The sequence below is a fragment of the Perca fluviatilis genome, chromosome 10 (genome assembly GCF_010015445.1).
Source record: "Perca fluviatilis chromosome 10, GENO_Pfluv_1.0, whole genome shotgun sequence".
NCBI classification, from domain to species: domain Eukaryota; kingdom Metazoa; phylum Chordata; class Actinopteri; order Perciformes; family Percidae; genus Perca; species Perca fluviatilis.
In genome coordinates, this window is record NC_053121.1 from 23,265,889 (window position 1) to 23,285,036 (window position 19,148).

Sequence of the window (19,148 nt, forward strand, 5' to 3'; positions counted from 1 at the left end):
AGTATGTTGCTATGTGAATATCTTTCTCCTTCCAGCCCTCTGTCAACAAATGACAAAATACTGTATGTGGCAGTCTGAATTTGAGTGTGGATTCAGTCAGTTACTTATTTTGGCCCTGGTAGAGGGCAGAATGCCACGATGGCTTCTTGTAGTAGTTCCTGGTTCTGAGTAGGCACAAACTTAATGTTTATTCCTCATCCACTAAGAGCAGAGTTCATTCAGGACTTTCAGTGTTCAGTGTTCAGGTTTCAGGTCAACTTCACATCTCCTGGGAACAACAAACTACTGTATGTCCCAATTTTATACTGCATATTTGTATACAGTGTGTACTATATACTAATCTTTTTTGCATTCAATACAACAAACTGACATTTGACCATGGCACTGCCAATTAAACCCCAAATATCTTTATTTTCTGTTTCCAAGATCTTTCTGGAGCTGTCCGTCATAGTTTACTCCAGTTTTTTTCTAGCTACAAATACATCCTCCATTTCCTTTTTGCATTGCATTGTGGGAAAAGGTGTACATTAACAGTACACTCAAAACAATAGTTTTGAATTTTGTCTCTCACTTTTCCAGGGTGAACACACTCAAAAAACAGCTTAGAATTGGTATGAAATTAGGACACAGTTTTGGCTTTATGTCATACAACATTACTAAATAGGCACTACAGGCTTTGTACAATTTAAAGGTTCCCTGTCCACTATTATTCTCCAAAACTTATTGTGTATCATTGTGTGTGTCCTTGAGGTCTAACAAACATGTTAATAGAATGCATACATTTTCTTACTCAAATTATTTTTCAAAGCTGATTTTTCTTAGAAGTTTGAGACCGGCATTCTTTATATCAATGTTTACTAGTTTGCAGTCTTCTTCGTTATCACTGCCTTTGTTGACACATTAGTGCGTTTCTTGAAGTTACCGAAAGTCGTCACAATGTAATAATCTAATAAATATCACAAAGGCATGTGCACAGATGAGCTCTGTTAAGGTTAATGTCAATCAGCAGCGTGTGTTAAGAAAAGTCTGGTAATGATCACTTTAATGTGCGACTTTAAGACATTATGAGGCATCTAACAGGGTTCAACTTAGGCCAAAGACATTACTGGAAAGGTGTGTACACAAGTTGAAAAACCTGCAGTTATTTATGGTGCAGAGGGGTAGAGTCTTTAAAAAATAATAAAACACTGACAAACCGTATCAGCCAAGAGGAAAAGTGGTCACAAGCAGAAGCAACACGGATTTAAGGACACTTGATAGTATAGTTTGTAAACACCACAAACCTTAAAAGCAACCTTATCATTGCTTGAATAGCCCTCTGAGCACTTATATCCAAGGCGAGCACACAAAGATGCTTATCGTGTTTGAACACAAAGCAGTAACTGGACAGGAACTCGGTCTGACTTTTACCTTCTTTTTTTTTTACCCTTAAAAACGTCAAGAGGAGCTTCATGAACTAGCAGCAGTTAGCCACCTGCTTCGTGCCTCAAGCAACTGGACAGTTTAAATCTTGAATAAAGACTTCAATAGTCTTGTATGACAGCGCCACACAAGGGACTGACACTGGTCTGAGGGTGAATGATGGCCCAGCTGTGCTTTGATGATAATGTACTGTTGTTGTGGTTCCGGTTCTCCACCCACTGCAGGGTTTTCCCCGGTAATGTTTTTAAAGCCGAGGTGGTAAGCCACCCACATTCCGACGCATTGTGTATTGTAATCAATTTTGTCTGCAGATGATGTCCTAAACAAGTCAAACTTTTTAAATACATGGCCTTTTGCTGCGTAAAAAAACTCCTCTCCTCTTGTCCTCGGTTCTTTTTCTCTTTTAATGTTGTATTTCGTAAAGGGGTATTGTTATATTTTGATTGGTTTCAAAACCCTGCACTGAATTTGAAGCTATTAGTCAGTCGCCAAGAGTTCGCCTCACAAAGACAACTTAAATGTGAGAGTTAATTCTGAATGCGCCTGCCAAGAATCGATTAAGCTCAGCGGCTAAAAGACAGATCAACAAAGTAGATAATTAGGTCTAATGATGTCTGGATAATGATGTGACTCATAGTCTCTTTAAACCACTGAAACTTGTGACCAACTGTCTACACCCCAGGTGTGGTCGATTTTAAAAAGAAGCTGGATTTCCTCGTTCGAAAACGCCTGCCTCTCTCTCTCTCTCTCTCTCTCTCTCTCTCTCTCTCTCTCTCTCTCTCTCTAATAATCTTGTTTTCTCAACGACTTCTGGATGGATTTCCATGCAACTTTGTACAGACATTCATGATTCCCAGATAATTAATCCTACTGATTTTGGTGATCTTCTGACTTTTTCCTCTTGTCCCACCAAGAGATTGCCATTTGTTGCATGGAGTGAAATGTCTCCACTACTGTTGATTGGATTGCCTAGACATTTTGTAGACACATTCATGTCCCATTTAGAATAAAGGGAAAGGTCCTAACAGCCAAACGTTTTGTCACATATTTCTGGTAATTTCCGCAAAGACCGCAAACGTGTTAGTTCATCAGTGCTCACTGGGACTTGCTTGATTAATAAGGACAATTGAGTTCAGATGATTTGTTGGAACAAGTAAGTCACAGTTACAGATGTATACTGTAGATGTAAAGTCTCACCGATCTGCTTACATGGCTGTAGATCCTTAGTCTTTTTTTTTAAGATTATTTTTTGGGGCATTTTTAGGCCTTTATTGACAGGACAGCTGAAGAAATGAAGGGGGAGAGAGAGGGGGAATGACATGCAGCAAAGGGCCACAGGTTGGAGTCGAACCCCTGCCCACTGCATCAAGGAGCAAACCTCTATATATGGGCGCCCGCTCTACCAACTGAGCTATTCAGGCGCCTGACCCTTAGTCTTGTTTACTCTGAAGCAAAGATCAGTGACAGCCCAGTGATTGATTCAGTTATTTAGTCTGGAGTACAACAGGTTCATGTTTATCATCGCCATGTCTGAAAGGAGGCAGTGTCAATCATCTACTGTACAGCCCACATAAAGGATTTCCTGTGCTCAACAAATGTCCATTGAGCTTTGTCAGATCAAAAAGTAATAAAGCAAAACTTGTGGGCTGACTTTGTGAGGCTAACCTTAAATACTAAATATCCTAGAACATCAGCTATACTTATGATGGTGAGATCTGCGTGTGTTGTATATGTTCTTAGAGAGTGTCAACCCACTCTTTTATGACTATTCTGTTATGTCACATCTTGACTTTGGCACCGTGTCGTGAGTGTGGTGGCTGTCAGAGTGTCGGAGCTGAACCGGCCTGGTTCTCTGATCGGGGCACGTCTGAAAGAGAGGAGTCTGGAGGTGGTGTGGGGGGGTTCGACGGCGGCTGCATGTCACTGTTGGGCCTCCTCACCTGCATTGGGCTCCACCTGTGTGACAGCTGCCTCCTCATGCTCTTCCTCTTTGGCTTACGTGGCCGTCTCCTCCTCTCCTCTCTTGCTCCTGGCTGTGCGCGGTCACTCAGAGTGTCCGAGGACTCGTCAATGTATGCCAGATTCTCTCCGAAGAAATCCAGCAGCTGGCAGCTGGGTAAGGAGGCTGCGTGGAGGGGAGGTGAGGGCAGGTGAATTGGGTGGCGAGAAGGAGGGCTAGAAGAAGGAAGAGGGGAGAAGCGAACAGGTGCATGTCTGTAGCTTTTGTAGTCTACTGTTCCACATTTCTTTGCTGGAATCAGCTGGTCTTTCTCTTGTGCTGTGTTCATGTCTGTGGCTTTCACTCCTCCCACCTCCATGCTGCTGACTGTATGGCAGGGCGGGAACTTGCAGAGTGCCAAGGAGGACGAGGAGACCGAGGAGGCGTCTGATCTGGAGTCAAAAGAAGACTCAGATCCAGTGAGGCATCCTCCCTGCATGGCTGCACCTGCAGAGTCCAGCTCTAAGGTGGAGTGGGCCACAGGGAGGGAGAATGAGCGGGTCAGCAGGTGAGGAAACGACCTGCCCTCCACCTGCAGGCCCACAGCATTGTCAACCCTCAATGCAGGCGCTACTCTCGGGGCCGTTCCAACTCCAGCAGCACTGACCCGTGCCCTGGACTTGGCCACCAACGCCCTCTCAAGAGACGAATGGGCCTCCAGCTGGCTCATGGAGCCAGAGAGGCCGGCCCAGCGGTTCGGCAGGTGTCCATTCTCAGATCCTCCTCGAGCCAAGTACCCCAGAGTACCCTCGGCTCCCCGACGGATGCGCCGACGCTCACTGCGTTTCCAGCGCCGGCGCTGCAGGAGGAAAGGGTCGTTAAACTCCAGAGGGTTAGGGATGCGGAAGTCCATGGACATGTTCTGGATGTTCTGGGTCCAGTCTGTAGCGTGGGCCCTCAACTCCTCCATCTGAGAGAGAGAAAGAGAGAGAGAGACACATGACACAAAAGACAAACCTCTAAACAAGATAAAGCGCAGCTCTTCCTCTCTTGGTGTACATTCCTGGCTGTCTAGTACCATGTATCTCTAACCTCAGCGCGGGTCCTCTTAGACAGCACCCTCAGCCAGTTGCCTATCATGGTGAGAATGGAGGCAAAGTAGGCAAGACCAAACACTATCCACAACCACACCAGAGGCTTGAAGAACCAGCCACCACCACCACCTGGACACAGAGAAAGTTTTAATGTGATGTGATGTTCTGATCGCCACAGAGATACAGTATTCCCCTTTCTGTTGCCCCCTCACGAATGATCAGAGGTCAAAGTCTGATACAGATCAGTCCTGGAGTAGGTAGGGAGAGTGTCTCACAACCTTTTCTGCTTGAGACCCCTTAAAGCAACACTATGTTGCTGTAGTTCCAATGAGACAACCTTTCCAATGTAGTTCTAATGAGACAACCTGTAGGGGGACGGTCCCCCTACAGGTTGTCTCATTGGAACTACAACTCGCATCGGCTAGCGTGAGTTGTAGTTCCAATGAGACAACCTGTAGGGCTAAAAGTTACATAGTGTTGCTTTAAGCCAAGATCACATTATCGCACTCAAACTGCTTTTGCACATGCCTCTTCCATTATTGTGTAACTGTTGTGAGCTGCAACTAAAAAGTTTCTCAGTACCTGGTACGTAGTCTCCGAAGCCAACAGTAGTGAGGGTGATGACCACAAAGTAGAGTGACTCTAGAAATGACCATTGCTCCACTTTCTGAAACACGACTGTTGGCACGGCGAGGAAGATCAGACAACCAATCAGGATAGAGAGGACCGCTGAGATCACGCGCACAGTGGTCGGCCTGACCTTACGCTTCTGAGAGAGAGAGAGAGAAAGACAGCAAAAACAGAGGCAGAATGAATGAGAGGCAGACAGGGGCTGAACTCGATATTCAGAACATTAATATGGCAGCAAACACATATTTGCTATGTAAAGACATAGTGGAGTAATGGTGTCCTGAGCAAAGAATGAACTCACACTCCCTCTGTGTGTGTTGTAATCCAAGTTCCTCTGTTCTTTGTTTTGAAAGCCGCTCCGGCCGCAGGTGCACATTAGTGCATCTGGCCGTGAAAAAAGTCGGTAGTTCAAGTATTGAGGAATGGTCTGCGAGAGCTGTGTGGAGGCAATCCCAGCCCACGTTATTTTTTCAGTATTTCAAGTGCAGCCCCTTTTAAGACTGTAATGATGGATTTAATGAAACAAGTTTAAGTAGTTAGACCTTGAAGTTGGCTTCTGTTCAAATATCCAGACTGTCTGGAAAATTCTGAGACATGAGAGTTAAATAAGTTAAATATGTCCTCTTCCTCAGCTACCACTGCCATGGTGCCCTAGAGCAAGGCTCCTGTGTATCTGCTCAGGGCTGCAGCTACAGTATGTGTGACCTCCGAGGAGCTGAAGTGTGCAGACAGAGCTGACAACAGCCATGAAAATAAATAATCATCACTTGCAGAGATGGTTTGCAATTTCCTTTTTGTGCCTTTTGTGGAGGTAGCAGCTACCTTAGCTACCTTATTGAGCATTTCTACATTGTTTCTTCCTTCAAAACAATTGAAGAAACTGAAATTCACTTGTTTCATTACTACAGGAATATGAATTTACACCATTAACAATGGTTCACATCCATGTACAGTACAGGCCAAAAGTTTGGACACACCTTCTCATTCAAGTTTCCTTTATTTTGGAATTTTTGACTATTTACATTGTAGATTCTCACTGAAGGCATCAACACTATGAATGAACACATATGGAATTATGTACTTAACAAAAAAGTGTGAAATAACTGAAAACATGTCTTATATTTTAGATTCTTCAAAGTAGCCACCCTTTGCTTTTTTTGATAACTCTGCAAACCCTTGGTGTTCTCTCAATGAGCTTCATGAGGTAGTCACCTGAAATGGTTTTCACTTCACAGGTGTGCTTTGTCAGGGTTAATTAGTGGAAGTTTTTCCCTTATTAATAAAAAGCAAAGGGGTGGCTATTTTGAGGGAATCTAAAATATAAGACATGGTTTCTCAGTTACTACACCACACTTTTTTTAATACATAATTCCATATGTGATTAATACTTTCGATGCTTTGATAATCTACAATGTAAATAGTCATGAAAATAAAAGGAAACGCATTTGAATGAGAAGGTGTGTCCAAACTTTTGGCCTGTACTGTAGGAGGTTCTAGTTTGGTTCTTAACTAGAAAATCATACAGAACCCAGTTACGCACTGCTGAAAAAAAGGTCTTGTAGGTTGAAACTGATTCAGACAAAGTGTACATCCAACTGAGGTTTGATTCCTGGGCAGGACATATTCTCACCAGGAAGAGGGTCTCAATCTTGGCCACAGCTCTCCGCAGCACTGTGCCCATGTGGTCACCCACTCCAGCGAGCAGTATGCCAAACATGGGGATGCCCACCAGGGCGTAGCACACGCAGAACAACTGGCCGTACCACGTCCGAGGAGACAGGTTCCCAAAACCTGTTAGAAAATAAAAAATACTAGGACCTTCAGCTACTAACATTAGTTAAAGGTCCCATGGCATGACAATGTCACTTTATGAGGTTGTTTTAACATTAATATGCATTCTCCCAGCCTGCCTATGGTCCCCCAGTGGCTAGAAATGTCAATAGGTGTAAACCGAGCCCTGGGTATCCTTCTCTGCCTTTTGATTAAATGAAAGCTCAGATGGGCCGATCTGGAATCTTCTCCTTATGAGGTCATAAGGAGCAAGGTTACCTCCCCTTTCTCTGCTTTGCCCACCCAGAGAATTTGTCTCATCCATGAGAGAGAGACATTATGGCTTTCAAAGGAGCAAAGTGGCAGTTGGTCAAGGCCACAACCACACCCTCCACCTTGCCCCCCCCCCCCTCTCCTCCTCTCCTCCTCATTAGCATTTAAAGCTACAGACACAGAAATGGCACATACTAAGGAAAGCTCATTATGGGACTGGCTCTAGTGGCTGCAATTCTGCACCAAGGCTGAATTTCAGATGTCTTTTGGACAAACAGTACATTTAGATGACTAGAATTAAAGATTCAGTAGGTAACTTTTATAAAATAAGTTATTTATTTACATATTTTCTTAAACTGTCACTATCCTGACAGTAGGGCATGAGGCAGATTAACTGTGAAAAGAATTGTGTTCCTCTGCCTCCCCCTAGTGCTGCTAATGGTATTTTAAGTTTTCCCCACACCCAAAGAAAAACAACCAATCGGAGCCAAGAAGTTTCCAACAGTGTCAATAACTGCTTGTGAACTGCGATCAATCTAGACAGCCCTGATCAAATATTAACCAACATTCTGTTACTGTATTGTACCTATTTCTAAAAGGAGAAAGTTTGTAACCAAGTTGACTCAAAACCAAGCACACCCCAGTGTCTGGCATCTGAGCCAACTTCTCATTTTACTGCTATATAGTACACTAAAATATGTTCCTGAAAACATGTGAGGTGAGTAAGAGGCAATACAGTATCATAATATTGATTATTATTTGATTAGCACTGCCTAGTTTGACAGTTAAATACTTCTTATCTCTGATGGCTTGTTTTCCAATTAGGAGCACCAGGAGGAGGCAGAGGAATGTGATTTTTTTCAGATTATCTGTCTCATGTGGTACTGTTAGGATATAGTGACAGTTTCAGCAAATATGACAAAACGTTATACTTCATGAAAGTTACCAATACTAGCTTTGAAGAGAAATAAAGAGGAATGTAAAAAAAAGGCCAGCATGTCTATTAGATTTACATACATCAAAAATGTCACTATTTATATTTTTGTATAGATTGACCCAACATTTTAGATTTAAGTTTACCGGTTTAATTATGTGACTCATGGAGATTAGTTTTAAATCCAAAGCATTTTGGTTCCAGTTCAGCTCTGTGACTGTGAAACTGGTATCAACGTTTGCACTTCAATGAAATAAATCAGACATAAGTCATGCTCATGTACTCAACAATCAAACAAGGTTTTGGTGCTGAAGATGATGAAAGAATCACATATGTTCAGGATTAAACTCTAAGTTTCTTCTCCTATTAATTGTTTTCACAACATATCAGGTATGTAATCTTCACCTAAAAGAGCATTTAATAGCTGTAGGATCTTCAAAGTGCAGCCTGAGAGTCAGTCCCTGCCTACCTATGGTTGTAATGATGGTACCACAGAAGAAGATGGCGGAGGCCAGGTCCCAGCGACTGGTGAAGTTTTGAGGAAGGTTGTTCACATCCAGGCCTGCCTCAACCGCAGACACCACTCCCTGCGGGGGACGGATGTCATTTATTTAACTGTACATTTATCTTCCAACACAGGTAGGCATCTGAGACAGGAAGGCTAGATTTCCCAGGTACTTAAGTTATTTATCAGTTGGATTGTGGTTTAAACCAGTAGTGGAAGAAGTATTCAGATCCTTTATTTATTAAAAGTACTAGCACAATGATGTAAAAAATAATAATACAATTCATCAATGCAGAAGGAGCATTTTACTGTTGTAGCTGGTTGAGATGGAATCGCATTTTAGGTTCAAGGTTAGATAGTTTGGTTTAGTGGTTCCCAACCTAGGGGTTGGGCCATCTTAAAGGGTCACAACTTGATAAATAGGAGAGGAATGAAAAAAAAAAACAGTTAGGTAACACTTGAAGTTTTCTACATAAGAGTGACATGACACTGTCATGAACACATGACACTCACATGACACAGTCATGACACATGAACCCTAACCATAACTTGTCATGACAAAACCAAATGACACTTAGTAAAATAAGTGTTATGTCATAAACGTTTATGACTTGTTTATAATGTTTTATGACATGTTCATGACAGTGTCATGTAACTCTTATGTAGAAAACTTCAAGTAAAGTGTAACAAAGTTCTACAAATTTGTGTATATTTAATTTGCTGGGCTTTTTTTGTGTGAAATATTGAATAATTTGACCTATTTGGTGCTCAAGCAATTATTTAAATTAAACCATCTGATGGGAATTCACACTTTGGTTGAACTGCTTAAAGCATCTGAAAAATGACAAGGGGAGCCAACTAGACACTGCTCTTTTGTAAACTCACAAACCACAAGCTTACTGCTTTAATCTTTAATCATGTTGTATTGTAACTTTAACTTGTATGTTTTTCTGAAATCTTAATATATAAAATAACTAGTAACATACTTCTCAAACGTAAAAAGTACAATATTTGCATCTGAAATGCAGTGAAGTAGAAGTATAAACTAGAAGAAAATGTACTAGTAGTTCAACTGGTACTTAAGCATAATACTTGAGTAAATGTCAGTGGTGGCAGAAGTAATCAGAACCTTCACTTAAGTAAAAGTACTAATACCACACTATAAAAATACTCAAGTAAAGTACAAGTAAAAGTCCTGCATTGGAAATGTTACTTAAGTATCATCAGGAAACGTACTTAAAGTAAAAGTACTCCATGCAGAAAAATCCTCACATTTGAGAAACTGGAAACGATCAAAACAGTTCTGTCAATCAACTAAGTTTTTAATTGGCTAATCATTTTAGCTGTACTTGTAGACCTATATATTGTTGGGTAGTTTAATTTATAATAAAACATCGTATTTTATAAACTACATTTTGTGAGCAAAAATCTTAATTTGTTAAGTAACTAGTAACTAAAGCTGTCAGATTAATGTAGTGGAGTAAAACGTACAATATTTCTCTCTGAAATGTAGTGGAGTAAAAGTACAAAGTGGCATGAAAAGAAAAGACTCAGGTAAAGTACAAGTACCTCATATTTGTACTTAAGTACAGTACGTAAATGTACTCCGTTGCTTGCCGCCACTGGTTTATACAATTGACATAACAGCCTTCATATGATGAAAATAGACCTTCAAATTGGCTGTCTGCTCTTTTGTTATTTTTAATTGTGTCACTATTTAGGCAATATTTAAAGAGAACAAATGTTGAAAACGCTACTCTGACTATTCAGATTTGTATTAACTACTGTGGAAACTCAAATTTTGAATAGAGTACTGTGCAAAGACTAAAAAAGATCTGAGATTGGTAAGTGCAGCCCATGTCAGAACCTTCAGGGAGGACGGGGGGTTTAGATTGGCAAATTGTTTATAGCACTGGTGCTATGTAAATAAAGTTAAATCTGAAAGAGCAAAAGAAATACTGTATGTATGTGTTGAAATTGTTTTAAAGTTGTGGCCACTGGCCACATTTACTCAGCCAGTGATACCTTCACAAGCTTGCGGAAGTCCTCCTCAGTGACACAGGTGTTATTATCCAGGAAGGTCTTCTTGGTAGTGAGCAGGTCTTTGTATGCCAAACTCTCCTCAGGGTACTCAAGGGTGCCGAAAACAAGCGCTCCCATCACCAGGTACAGCACAACCCCCGTCAGCAGGGCCAACAGGGTTGTACACCGCATTTTCTCCCCCTCGACCCCCCCTGCCCCTCCAGGGTAAGGGGGTCAGAGCTCAGAGGCCAGGATCTGGTCGGGCTCTCAGTCAGGATACACTGGTGCACAGCTGGACATAAACAGGAAGTTCCTTTAGAGAGGAAATGTGTAAGCAAGCAACGCAAGTGTTCTTAGAAGGCTCACCGACATTAACAACCTTTATTTATACATCTGTGCGTCAAACACAGAGACGGTCACTAACAGGAAAAGTCAGAAGTTAAGAGCTGACAATAGATACACTTCTGCAGTACATATCTTACAGTAGGTGGGTTAACAGTGATGTAACACCACGGACAGCGGTGTTAAAGGAGTACTCCAGCACTTCTCCATTACAAGTTATGAGCTCACAAGAGAAAGATTCTTCACTTAAAAAAGAACTCCACTGATTTATCATTGCACTACTGTAACATTGTCAGACTCACAACAGACAGTTTAAAAAAAATAAAGGATAAAAATCGATGCAGCAGAATTAGCAATATCGTCTTTTTTATTCCACAAATTCTACCTCATCAAAAACTGGCACCTACTAGTGCCTTGCGGAGAATTTGGCCCCTTGAACGTTTCGACCTTTTGCCACATTTCAGGCCTCAAACATAAAGATATAAAACTGTAATTTTTTTTGTGAAGAATCAACAACAAGTGGGTCCCAATTATGAATTGGAACGAAATTCATTGGCTATTTCAAACTTTTTTAACAAATAAAAACTGAAAAAGTGGGCGGGAAAATTATTCAGCCTTCCTTTACTACAGTGCAGCAAATCTCTCCAGAAGTTCAGTGAGGATCTCTGAATGATCCAATGTTGACCTAAATGACTAATGATGATAAATAGAATCCAGCTGTGTGTAATCAAAGGCTCCTCGGTATAAATGCACCTGCTCTGTGATAGTCTCAGAGGTCCGTAACGTAACAGAGAGCATCATGAAGAACAAAGGAACACACCAGGCAGGTCCGATATACTGTTGTGGAGAAGTTTAAAGCCGGATTTGGATACAAAAAGATTTCCCAAGCTTTAAACATCCCAAGGAGCACTGTGCAAGCAATAATATTGAAATGGAAGGAGTATCAGACCACTACAAATCTACGAAGACCGGCCGTCCCTCTAAACTTTGCAGCTCATACAGAAGGAGAAGACAGAGATGCAGCCAAGAAGGCCCATGATCACTCTGGATGAACTGCAGAGATCTACAGCTGAGGTGGGAGACTCTGTCCATAGGACAACAATCAGTCGTATACTGCACAAATCTGGCCTTTATGGAAGAGTGGCAAGAAGAAAGCCATTTCTTAAAGATATCCATAAAAGTGTCGTTTAAAGGTTGCCGAAAGCCACCTGGGAGACACACCAAACATGTGGAAGAAGGTGCTGTGGTCAGATGAAACCAAAATGCCGAACTTTTTGGCAACAATGCAAAACGTTATGTTTGGCGTAAAAAGCAACACCGCTCATCACCCTGAACACACCATCCCCACTGTCAAACATGGTGGTGGCCGCATCATGGCTTGGGCCTGCTTTTCTTCAGCAGGGACAGGGAAGATGGTTAAAATTGATGGGAAGATGGATGGAGCCAAATACAGGACCATTCTGGAAGAAAACCTGATGGAGTCTGCAAAAGACCTGAGACTGGGACGGAGATTTGTCTTCCAACAAGACAATGATCCAAAACATAAAGCAAAATCTACAATGGAATGGTTCACAAATAAACATATCCAGGTGTTAGAATGGCCAAGTCAAAGTCCAGACCGAATCCAATCGAGAATCTGTGAAAGGAACTGAAAACTGCTGTTCACAAACGCCATCTCCATCCAACCTCACTGAGCTCGAACTGTTTTGCAAGGAGGAATGGGCAAAAATGTCAGTCTCTCGATGTGCAAAACAGATAGAGACATACCCCAAGCGACTTACAGCTGTAATCGCAGCGCAAAGGTGGCGCTACAAAGTATTAACTTAAGAGGGGCTGAATAATTTTGCACGCCCAATATTTCAGTTTTTTATTTGTTTAAAAGGTTTGAAATATCCAATAAATTTCATTCCACTTCATGATTGTGTCCCACTTGTTGTTGATTCTTCACAAAAAATTACAGTTTTATATCTTTATGTTTGAGGCCTGAAATGTGGCAAAAGGGTCGAAAAGTTCAAAGAGGGCCGAATACTTTCGCAAGGCACTGTACATGCGCCCATAATGCATCATGACCGCCAACAGTTCATTAAGAGATTTAGTTCAGTTATGCTAGGAGCAGCTAATGTCGCCTCAAGCAGAGGCAGAGATGAAGAGTTGGCTACAGAGGTCCCACTTCTTTGTAACCCCACACCTCTAGATAGTTTTCATTTTCAAACTTTTAGTCTTAAGACTCAACTGATGCCGTCTCAAGTGACATCACTTGAGGCAACTTATCCGACTTCACACAGCTCCCTCTGGAGGCACAAAAGGCTTTTTACAACTTTTTTCACATAATGCAGCAGTAGCACTCCCACAGCCACTGCCGTTTCAAACTCACACTCCACTTTATAAATTTTCAGTAGGCGTCGCCCAATCAGAGATGATTATATGACTGTTTTCAGAGGTTGAGTAGTGCTCATCATGACAAGTAAACTGATCTTGATGTGTAAAATCAGGGGAATGCCCCTTTAATTCGCCAGGTAAACAAACCCAGATATAGCTTTTTATTTCCTCTGTCAAACTGTGTGACGTTACTGTAGTTGAGTCCTGTTTAACTTGTGTGCTGGTAATCACTCCAAAAACAAACCATATCAAAAAGCAACAGTTAAGAATAGACAAGCTTACTTAACAATCTAACAAATACAGTAACTGAAAAAAGCAGCATGTTAAGAAATGTGTCCAATATGATCACACCCAAATGCAGCAATATTGTAATAGTGAAAAAAACAACTATTCTTTATGCTTTCTGTGGATTCTTTTAACATAGCTGTTATGATAGATAATGTTTTATAACTGAGAGGATGAATAAAAACAGTACCTTAAGTGATGTTAGGAGCTCATCCCATGTTAAAGTTCCACAAATCAGGTGAAGGAGAAATCTTTGTCTCTTCTTTCCTCTCTATCTCTGCTCTGCTTTCTCTCTGGTTCTCCTGTGTCTTCAATGTTCAGAAGCTGAGGGTTGTGGGTCCATTTCCTTCCCCTTCAAGCCATTTGAAGACTTTTAAGCATGACAAATACTGAAAAAAACATGTAAAAGTATAAATTTAGATTAGCGCATAGAGGAACAGAACAGCTTTAAGTTGGCACATTTCCCTGTTTCTCTCTGTGTTTCTGTAGCAGGGTACAAGTGGCATTAAATAAGTGTTCACATTGTAGGGACTTTGTCATAATAACCAGGGAGGGACTGACACACACCAGGCCGCCCTCACAAACGATTACACTCTGCCAACTCAACACATACATCTTGTCATTAATCGAAAACATGTTTATCGCTTCATCTTTTGGCTTCTAATTTTTTCTTTGAACTGTGTTTACCTTCACACACACACACACACACACACACACACACACACACACACACACACACACACACACTTTAGGAGCTTCTTGGTCTGGGTCAGCTGGTCCTGACAATGTTCTGATATTTCCCAGAGTCTAGCCGACTGTTAGCATTCTGTGCTAATGGACTGTTGGCTTTGGTTTGTGTGGACTGTCGCGCTCTCTGGCCCTGGCTTCAACACGGAGACAAATTATTAGTCATCACTGTCTAAACCTGCGCTGGCATATTTTGATGTTTTGCTAGGATATTGAGTGAGGGGGGGCTTAGAAAGAGCAGAACTGTGGCTGACGGGCGGTGATCTAATCTTAAGTTAAACAGTGGAGGCAGGTGGGGAAATAAATCATGAGGTGAGCAGTTTGAAAAGAAGCACGTGGCTGGGCAATGTACATTCTAAGACAAATCTACAGAAAGAGAACAAAAAATATAAAATAGCTGCAAACGTTCCTCTCAACGTGATTACCTGCTAGGTTTACTGTCATGTTTGGGGACCTGGAGACCCAGAGCCCTCTTAAACAACTAAAAAAACAAAACCTACTTCAAGTCAAAAAGGTGTTTTGCCTAATGTTACTTCAGTGGGATGTTTTGAGCTTCACTGGGCAGCGTTTATCACTCTAGAAGGCTGTTTTCACATTCATCGGTCAAAGGAAGAAAGTTTCTCTGTGCTCCCAATAAATAGGAGTTACACCTGTACGTCACTGTATGTCTAATATTGTTTTACCATCTTCTTAAAAATGGCTTTTCCTAAGTTTAGAAGAATTACTCAACTGCTTAACAAGGATTTAGACCTCATATGAACATAGCAAAATAAAATGTAAATAACTTATGTACTAGGTTAACAAGCTGTCTGTAAATGACTTTTTGGCAAACAAAGGAATATAGACTTGCTAATATAACAAAACCTGAATTATTTCCTTATTTTGTTTAATAATGCTTTATGATCATTTTTATATTATTTTTTTTCATCATCAAATGTGTAAACTTTGAGACAAACAAGGAAAGAGTTACTACTTCAATTCTTCTATCTATACTATTGGGATTATATAAGGGCAGAAGAGAAAAGAAAAAAGTTGATTTATTCATATTATTTCATTTTCAATTACATTTTATTTAGTGTCAAATCATAACATAAGTTATCTTGGGACACTTTCCAGTTAGAGTAGGTTTACACCACACTACAAAAAGAGGCCTGTTTGTGAACGTGACTGTCTGCCACAGCCGGAGAAACAAAGGCCTCTTTATCTGTGCCGACAATCCTCCAGAGATGAATATGACCCGTCTGTTGAGGAGTATGTAGTATCTACTGAAGAATTTATAGTGCTGGGAGAAAATAAAGCTCCTTTAGATGTAATTACCACCAAAGTATTTGCCTCTTTTTCAGTGAGCCAACACTGACGTCAGAGAGAGATCACAGGTTACATCTTTTGGTTTTCTGGTTTCATGCTCTGGGAAAGAATGATTCTCAAAAATAATGATAGGCCTGTTTAGGCTACAGAAGTCCCATAGAAAAAGATAAACAAGCAGACATTTTCCTCTGAGGCTATAAAACCAAAAAAAGAATATTTCCAATTAAACGCTTATCAAATGCAGCAGCTGCGCTCCCAGAAACACAGATGCCCGAATCTTTAAATATAGTTTTAAACTAAGTTCCATTCTAAATGTTGCATTTAAATGACTGATCAACTTTTTAAAATCAGTGCGACAGTCTGCTACTATACTTTGTAACCTCTACTTTAAATTAAAAAAAGGCCTAAGAGCTACACATGCAAACTAGATCTAAAATCAAGAAGCATGCATGAGAAAAAAAAAAAAAAAAAAAAAAAAAAACATTTCTGCATATATAGTGACAGTCTCTCTTCAAAATAACTTATGTTATAACTCTCAGAACCCCCAGAAAGAAATTATTTTTGCACGTCTTACCTTTAGAGTTTGGAGAATTGTTGCTATCCAAGTTCGTCCCATGCAGCATGTGCTGTTCTCTCACCATTCAGCACTCAGCGAGGAGCTCTGTGTGTGTGTTGTGAAAGTGCATGCGTGCATGTGTGTTTTCTCCTTGGAAGGTGTTTCCCCATTCTCGGGACCCTACATCACTCTGAAAGAGGAGAGACGATCGTAGGAGGAGAAGAAAGGGACGGGGCATGTGAAGTCCATTAAAGCTCTGTGAGTGTGATTAAGTGCCGTCACTGCAGAGGAAGACCAGAGGGCCTCGGAGTTTCCTGAGATGGATGTGGGGGGGCTTAGCTCTCTAAATCCTTGCCTTTCCAACCTCTGTATTTTTGGGAAGTAAAAAGAGACACTTGTTTCTTCAAAGTCAGAGTTATGGGCCACACAATTTTTCTTGCACTTAAGGAGGAATTGCATCATGAAATAAAACAGACTATAAAGTTGGAAAGCCAGACTCTTCCATTGACTCTTTCATTCTTTGATCCAAGTCTGCTCTTTTAAAGCTTTGAGCACCTTCTCAACAATGTGTTCATGACCACGAGGCAAAGGGAGAGGACTTTGGTAATTGCGGAAATACTTGTGTGATTTAACCAAGATATTCCATTTAAACACTTTGAGACACTCCTCATTGGACCATGGCACTCATTTAGACTTAAATGTCCACCAGCAGTAAAAACAATAAATAAAAATAAAAACTCCTCACACTCTGCTCAGCTGACCAAACAGGCCACGTCACGACATGAAATACAAAGTACACAGCCCGACTTCTCAGACCCAAAGGTGCTCAAAGATAAATAAATCGAAGAGTTACAGTTAAGAGAACAGTTAAATCAAGAGCAAGCCTTTTATTCCAGCTGCAAACACAACACAGATACATTCACATGAAAGGTTCCAAAACAAGGCAACAAATATACAGTGAGTCTGACAATCCTACCTCACTGCCAAAAGACTACAGATCCCAGAGATATGAAGGCAGCTGAAAGGGTGGGGAATGTGTGTTTGTTTGTTTGGGGGGGTCGGGGTGTCAACATGGCAAATAAAAAGTGATGGCATTGAGTACACTGGTTCTGACTGAGGAAGAACGACTCTACCTTTAAAATAAAAATAAAATATAAACATAAAAAAACACTCCACACTTAACGTGTCTCAATAATAATCTCAAGTCATTGAAAGACAGCTCAGCAAGGTTTTAAAAAGACAGGTTCACCTTTTTTTAAAGTCTGTCTTAAAACATGCTCACATGCCAATACGTATAATTAATGGTCGCTTTAATAGTTCCCTCTGTCCATACACTGGGCACACAGAGAACCTTTCTTAAAGCAAATTCTGTGTAATTAATCAGCGACAAAACCCAGTCTTATTTCTGAAGCTAATATACGGCTACAGTTAGACAAATCAAGCAGGTAGTTACAGTCTTTTTAATATGAACTTCCCACTTTTTGTTACTATTCCTCCTACAGGACTCGGCAAGTAAACACCATTTTTTATTAGCTGTGTTGCACTACTCCCTTTTATTGAACCTCCTCTGTCGGAAGAATAACTGCTCCGCCAATGAGGAATAGTTTGCAGATAGTTATCAGACAAGAGTCAATAGTGCAAATACGCCTTTTGAATAAACTGTGAGAACTTGTGCCGATAGTGACAGAGCTAAACTAAACAAAAGAGGCAAAATCTCCAGGATTTTGGAGATTTTGAAACTGACCTCCAACTAGCCCTGCAAATATAGCCACTACATCACCAAGCTTCGAGACCAAATATTTTGCGGAGACTGATTAATTTCACTTTACCACCTTATGGTGTGACCAAGCCTACACTCAGACGGCTTAAGTGTCATATTAGCTTCTATTAAACTTTAGAGTGTATTTTAACACAGAATGAGGACTGTAGATTTTGCCCCCCTTTCTAACATGAATTAATTATCTTAATTAATTTTCCTAAGAAAATGATCTCTTGTGGCCAGTATGGATAGGAGAAACAACTACAACAACCAGTCATTTTTTCAATGTACATGTGGGCATGTGAGTATAGTATTAAAGAGCCCATATTACACTCCTTTTCAGCATCATATTTGTACTCTTGGGGTCTACTAGAATAGGTTTACATGCTTTGATGTTAAAAAAACATTATGTTTCTCATACTGCCCATTCGGCCCACTCTGTAGTGATTGGTCAACCAAATTCAAATAAGCCACTGGCTGGGCTGTGCATGCTCAGCCAGCAGCAATGGGCAGCACATATGTTAAACTGGGCTGGCATTCTTAATTAATTCCATCACTAATTGAGGAATTTCAAACAGGAATGTGGGCGAGTCGTTTTTAGGCAGTTGAGAAAAAAGTGCCGTCTGTGGGAGAGAAAGCTCCATTTGGAGTGAAATGTGTTTTTCTGTATTTATTACATACACAAAAAATATATATAATACAATAAAAGACAGAAATAGTCAAAAAGCATAATAGGGGCTCTTTAAGATAGACAAATGTGTACCTATCCTTTAACTTACTGGTCAAACCTTATAAGCAAGAAAAGTGGTGAGATCCTCAGTTATAGGGCATAATAGAAATTGTACATCAACTCCAAACGTATCTACAAAATCTACAGTGTACATAACATGTGAGCTACTGTTGTGCAAAAACCAAAATCTATCAAAAACAGTCACATCACTCAAATAAATTAGATCTGATCAAATACACCAACTGAATTTATCTGTACGCTCTGCTCATAAAATAAAGCTTCAAATGATTAGTTTTTGGTAAGTTCAACCACTGAGTGCTCGTTAGTGTAAGACAGAGAAGAAAAGCAGCAGGAGGAGGAGAGAGGGAGCGCAGTGTGCATCACCATACATGGAGCGGAAACCAAAGCAGGTTAGATTGAGTCATAGACATGTGCTCGCCCCTCTCTCTCTCC

At 40.8% G+C, this 19,148-nt stretch overlaps 1 protein-coding gene across 1 annotated transcript; it reads right to left on the reverse strand.

Annotated features, from left to right (window-relative positions):
• Window positions 1–1,025: 1,025 nt before the first annotated feature.
• kcnk4a (potassium channel, subfamily K, member 4a) lies at window positions 1,026–16,768 on the reverse strand. The gene is made up of 8 exons (XM_039812879.1): window positions 16,225–16,768; window positions 13,786–13,984; window positions 10,593–10,881; window positions 8,532–8,649; window positions 6,716–6,876; window positions 5,038–5,224; window positions 4,454–4,584; window positions 1,026–4,331 (listed from the first exon to the last, which is right to left on the reverse strand). Exons 3-8 carry the CDS (start codon window positions 10,779–10,781, stop codon window positions 3,243–3,245), a joined length of 1,875 nt encoding a protein of 624 aa, XP_039668813.1. The 5' UTR covers window positions 10,782–10,881; window positions 13,786–13,984; window positions 16,225–16,768; the 3' UTR covers window positions 1,026–3,242.
• Window positions 16,769–19,148: the final 2,380 nt, after the last annotated feature.